This window comes from Solanum stenotomum, chromosome 6, assembly GCF_019186545.1.
Source record: "Solanum stenotomum isolate F172 chromosome 6, ASM1918654v1, whole genome shotgun sequence".
NCBI lineage: Eukaryota > Viridiplantae > Streptophyta > Magnoliopsida > Solanales > Solanaceae > Solanum > Solanum stenotomum.
Window position 1 is genome coordinate 62,258,639 of NC_064287.1, and position 5,012 is coordinate 62,263,650.

The following is a 5,012-nucleotide window of genomic DNA, read 5'->3' on the forward strand; positions in this document are numbered from 1 at the left end:
TCATTTTGCTTATATGAAAACGGTCTCTTTTGTCATTCAATCACAAATTGTTGTTATATTATTCTCTTTCTTTAATTAAAATCACAACAAAAATAGTCACATCATTACTTCAGTTAATTTATGTCTTTTTCTCCATAAAATATTTCATGAGATCTCTTACCCAATAAGAACAGACCAAAATCTTTATGCTACATTAATATTAATTCTTAATAGATTAACCGTTTATTCGATATGAAAATTTAATAATATATTTTTTCATCGATAAATTGTTAATTATAAAATTTTGATTTGTTCATCAGCCGTTAATCTAATAACATAACATCAATAGTCCACATTTATTAGTTACGAATTGACTTTGTATAAGTTGAAAAATTATTCTCTATATATAAGGTTAGTTTTTTTTTTTATGTATATATAATAAAGATATAATACATAAATATACCATTTAATTTAATTTAAAATAGAAACATTCATTACTATTTTGTGTCCTACATATATTATATATCACTTTATATTCTAATTTGTTGTAAAAATTCTATCTCCGCAACTGACGTGAGTGAAGAAGTGAGGAAAAGCTCATATGGTGATGGCGTAGGAGAAGAGGCATGGTGTGCGTGAAAAGTCAGGGGAAGACTTTCCATATGAAATGAGTGTGACGTTGAAATCCATGGAAAAGTCACGCTTTTTTTTTACTATGTAAAGTACTTGACGAGTGAAATGTGAGAGAAGAAGAAGAAGACGACGACTAATAGATTCATCTACATATACAAAAATCTTCAATAAACCCTTAATTTTGATTTTTGTTCTTACTCTCTGAAGAATAATTTTGATTGGGTTTGAAGAATTTTGTATCTTCAGTCGTTGTAGTTGACGGGGTCATCTTCTTTGCACTCTTTTTCTCCGTCAACCCTTTTCTGGGTTTTGTCTCTTTCTCTTTAAATCATCGAAAGTTGGTATCTTTTTTGGTATTTTTGGATACCCAAATCAAAAGGGTTTGTTTATGAATTCTGGGGTTTTTGAGTACAATATGGTGTTTTGGAGATTGGTTGTGTTGATTTCAGTTTGTTTGGAGCAATCTAATGCAAACTCTGTACACCCTTTACAGCGTTTAGATAATCAGGTCTGGGATCTTCACACAAATAGTCGGGCAAATTTCATAGATTTTACGCTGATAATACACAGATTATACATGGATTATCCATATGTTATATATTCGCAGATTATTTTTAGTTTAATCAGTTAGTTGGGTGGAGGGTTATAGGTTGATTTTTTCTTGATATTGTAAAATTGCCTATGTTTTTGTTATGTGCTCTTTCTTTGTTGATTGTTGGAATTTTAAAGAATGTATTTTTTATTCAGGTAGCCCCATCACCAAGGTCTGGTGCTGCTGTTAAAGGGAATTTAGGTACTAATCAAGTCCCTGCAGGTCAGCCAACGGCGGCTTTTGGTAGTGGTACCTGTGCCGGTGTGTCTAATAAGTGTCAGGATGATCATATTGGTATGACTGCCTGCTTTTTTCCTGCCGGGAAAGGTGATTCTCCGTTTCTTTTATTACTAGATAGAGTGGTTCCTTGTGGTTGTGTAATTTGAGTTTGGTGGTAGTCTTTGCTGAGTATAAACAAGGTGGTGAATTGATTGACAGTTAGATTGCTACACTGATTGTATGTTTAGTGACATTTGGTGCTAAAATTAGAACTTAGCACTTCGTTATGGCGTTTATTCTCACTTTTCCTTAATCTTTGATGGATGAATTATTAGGATCTGTGTTAATATGAACAAAATATTGTAAATTTTCTGTCAAGTTCATGTCAATATGGGCTCGATAAGCATATTTAAAACTGAATAGCAAGGTGGGATTCTAAGGAGCAGCTTGGATGTTTGATGGGGTTGCAGTTAGCTTTGAGTTCCAACTTATTTTGGATGAATTTGACTACTTAGATCTTTCAAATATTTGTATTATTATGTCATTTTGGAATTTGGATGCCTTTTGATAGTCCAAGCTAATCGTGGACGCCCTTGAAAAGCAAGCTATTATTGGCACTTTGCTGGTCCTTCTTGTCAAAGACTGGCACTTAGGGCCAAATTTGCTGCCTTTACAAACTCTTAAAGAATCTAATCTGTTTTCTTGATCCAAAACCTTCTTGGATTTATCCAAATTTCAAGCTTCGGATCTTGTGTCCTCTTATTCAGAAGTTGCTATTACTCTTTTTGTCATCTGTCCTTCCTTCTGTTCTTCTCTTTTTCTTTTCGGATTTCCTTTTCCTAAATTCCTGATAGCCACTGAAAGTGAGTCCTTGCTTAGAAAATATACATGTGAAGATTCTGATGTCTTCATCTGTTAAATGTAGCTGTGTAGGAAAAATTTGAAATGGATATGGTTCTTCTCTCAGTGACATCAAGTGAAACTATTGTTTATTATTTGCTGTCATTTTAATTGCAACAAGGGCCGCGTTGGATTATCTTGACATTTCTGTTAGTACTGCTTTTTTACCAATGTTGCCTTTCCATCAGCTGACAAACATTCATATATTTTGTTGTGTCTTTCATTTATATCAGACCATGTCATATTTAAGATTACTTTCTTGGTACAACGTCTGGAATTTGGCTAGACCATAAAGCTTACGTCTTTTTCTTGTAGGACATGAGGAACCATTTCTCCTCGTCCTGAACAATGGTGACAATTCTTTGACGCTGAAGATCAATGTTTCATCTGCAAACAAAACTTGTGAGGATATTCAGATACCAAAACATGATTCCAAGCAGGTAGAGTTCTCTTCATTTCTGAATGGCTGGCTTTAGCCTGGAACAAATTCTAAGATTACAAAATGACAAGGTGAAAGCATTAAATCAAACCTAATGTGCTGCTTCTGAGTCATTGTTTTCGATTTCCCATTTTGTTATCAGATTAATATCTCGTCTAAAATTGGAGGGAGTTCATCAATTATGCTAGATGCTGGAACTGGGAAATGTACGATTAACATAGGACGTTCATTATGGCAAGGCTACTTTAACATGCCATCTTATACCATGTATGTGACCCCAACTAATGGGGCGTACTTGCTAGGTATGACAGCTCTTCTTATAGTTGGAATAGTTATCTGCTGCAAGTTGAGGAAACAGGATCGACATGTTGATGGTATCGCATATCAGGAACTTGAAATGGGACAACCCGAACCTCACTCTTCCATGAAGTTGGAAATTTCCTCTGAAGGGTGGAACGAGAGTTGGGATGATGACTGGGATGACGAGAAGGCAGTGAAGTCACCGGAAGGAAACACCATAAGCATAAAACTAGCAAATGGTTGATCATAGTCATAAGAATTAACACAAAGACCAAGATAGCAGGTACAACACGGAATTAGTTGAGGTGCGTGCAAGCTGGTCCACACTTGAAAAAAAAAGAGACTTGAGATTTTGTCCATTTTGTTGAAGATGTTCATAGGAAAAAACTGAATGGTGAGCATGCACTAGATACTATAGGAATAGGAGATTTCTATATAATTATAATTATATACAATTTTAGGCATTTTGAATTGTGGCCTGAGGACTCAAGTTATATAAAGAATTGGTTTACTTGTAACCTTTTCATATCCATGTAAAAACCATTTTCCTCTTCTTTTTTTTCCATATTTTTTGTTATGTCTGTAGTTTTTCATCTTTCTTTTGCCTCTTGTCTTACTTAAAATATTACTGTATACTGCCTTTTGGAATTGGATGTTTAATGCAAAATGATTAGTTAGGTGATTAGTGATTTCTTCTCTTTAATCTTGTCTTAAGACCAACATCTTCACTTTGATTCCCTTTGATTACACCCTCTGTTTCAATTTATTTGTCTTACTTTAGTCTGTTTCAAAAAGAATTGTCTCTTTCCTCTTCTTTTTTTTGGCAACTTTCAACTCTCCACTTGACATATTTAAGACCACAACATTTTGGTACTTTCTACCTATCTTTAATTTAAGACAAGAAGATTCAATAGTCCTCATTGCTTTCTTAAACTTCATGCCAAATCAAAACCAGACAAACAAATTGAAACGGAGAAAGTAGTTGGTAGTAGCCTCATGAACACAAACCCTTTTCCATCCAAACTTTTGTTCTTAGTGAGAAAGAAATTTAGTACATATTCTTCATGGCGACTTAAAATAGCAGGTATCTGATGAAATAGTCGGCATGACTTAAGCCAGTATGAAGTTTTTTCACCAGTAATCCAAATTTTGCCTTGTTTATATGCATTCAAGACTTAAAAAAACAACAACATTTCTTTGAATTGAGGGTATTAGAAATGCCTGTGGTGATGATGATGATGATGGTGTCTGTGTTCATCCCATCCAAAGCACTGCAAAAGAGGGTAACAAGCCACAAATAGGCACCTCCTGGAGATAGAAAACACAGAGGAGACTAGCAACAAGGGCAGCAACAACATGCCAACATTTCAGTATGTTGTTCAAACTCTTCAAAAATATCGACAGATGCATCTCAAATATTTCAAAGGTAATGTATTTTTGGAGGATTTGTCACGAGGTGCGGCAATATTTCTAAAGAGTCTGAACAATATAGAGTTTATTCTACTAGCAAAATAAAAAAAAATGCCCACTTCCTTATAATTATCATTTCAGGGGACAAACATCGTGGGTGCTGATTGACCCATTTTAAAGGCGAAATTGGAATTGGAAATTTATGAATCTAGGATTTTCTTTTTAAATCACTGAATTCTAAAGTAATAATTTATACATATTACATGGGTTTTTAAACTAATGAATTATTGGATCTGAATGCATAAAATTAGTGATTACTAGTAAAGTAAATATGGCAAATTGTAATTATGGTAGGGGAAAGAAACAATTATAGTCCTATTGGGACAAGGTAGCATAGGGCAGCTATGAATTATAAAAAAAAAATGAAATTTCTCCCAAAATTTTATTTTTATATGGTATTAGTGTCAGGTTCATTGGATGTTCTCAAACTCTATGGCGGTTAGTGGATTGTGAATAATGTCAAGCTCCATATCAAATAGT

General features: G+C 34.0%; 1 protein-coding gene across 1 annotated transcript; it reads left to right on the forward strand.

The window, feature by feature from the left end:
- Positions 1-561: 561 nt before the first annotated feature.
- Positions 562-3,654, forward strand: LOC125867538 (uncharacterized). Its single transcript, XM_049548078.1, has 4 exons — positions 562-1,120; positions 1,360-1,531; positions 2,639-2,763; positions 2,905-3,654. Exons 1-4 carry the CDS (start codon positions 1,001-1,003, stop codon positions 3,304-3,306), a joined length of 819 nt encoding a protein of 272 aa, XP_049404035.1. The 5' UTR covers positions 562-1,000; the 3' UTR covers positions 3,307-3,654.
- The last annotated feature ends 1,358 nt before the right edge of the window (positions 3,655-5,012 follow it).

Excerpts from the sequence above, each read along its gene's own strand:
- LOC125867538 (XM_049548078.1), top strand. The coding sequence starts at position 1,001 with ATGAATTCTGGGGTTTTTGAGTACAATATGGTGTTTTGGAGATTGGTT. Across the intron at positions 1,532-2,638 it reads CTTTTTTCCTGCCGGGAAAG|GACATGAGGAACCATTTCTC; the intron begins GTGATTCTCCGT and ends TTTTTCTTGTAG. Across the intron at positions 2,764-2,904 it reads CAAAACATGATTCCAAGCAG|ATTAATATCTCGTCTAAAAT; the intron begins GTAGAGTTCTCT and ends TTTTGTTATCAG.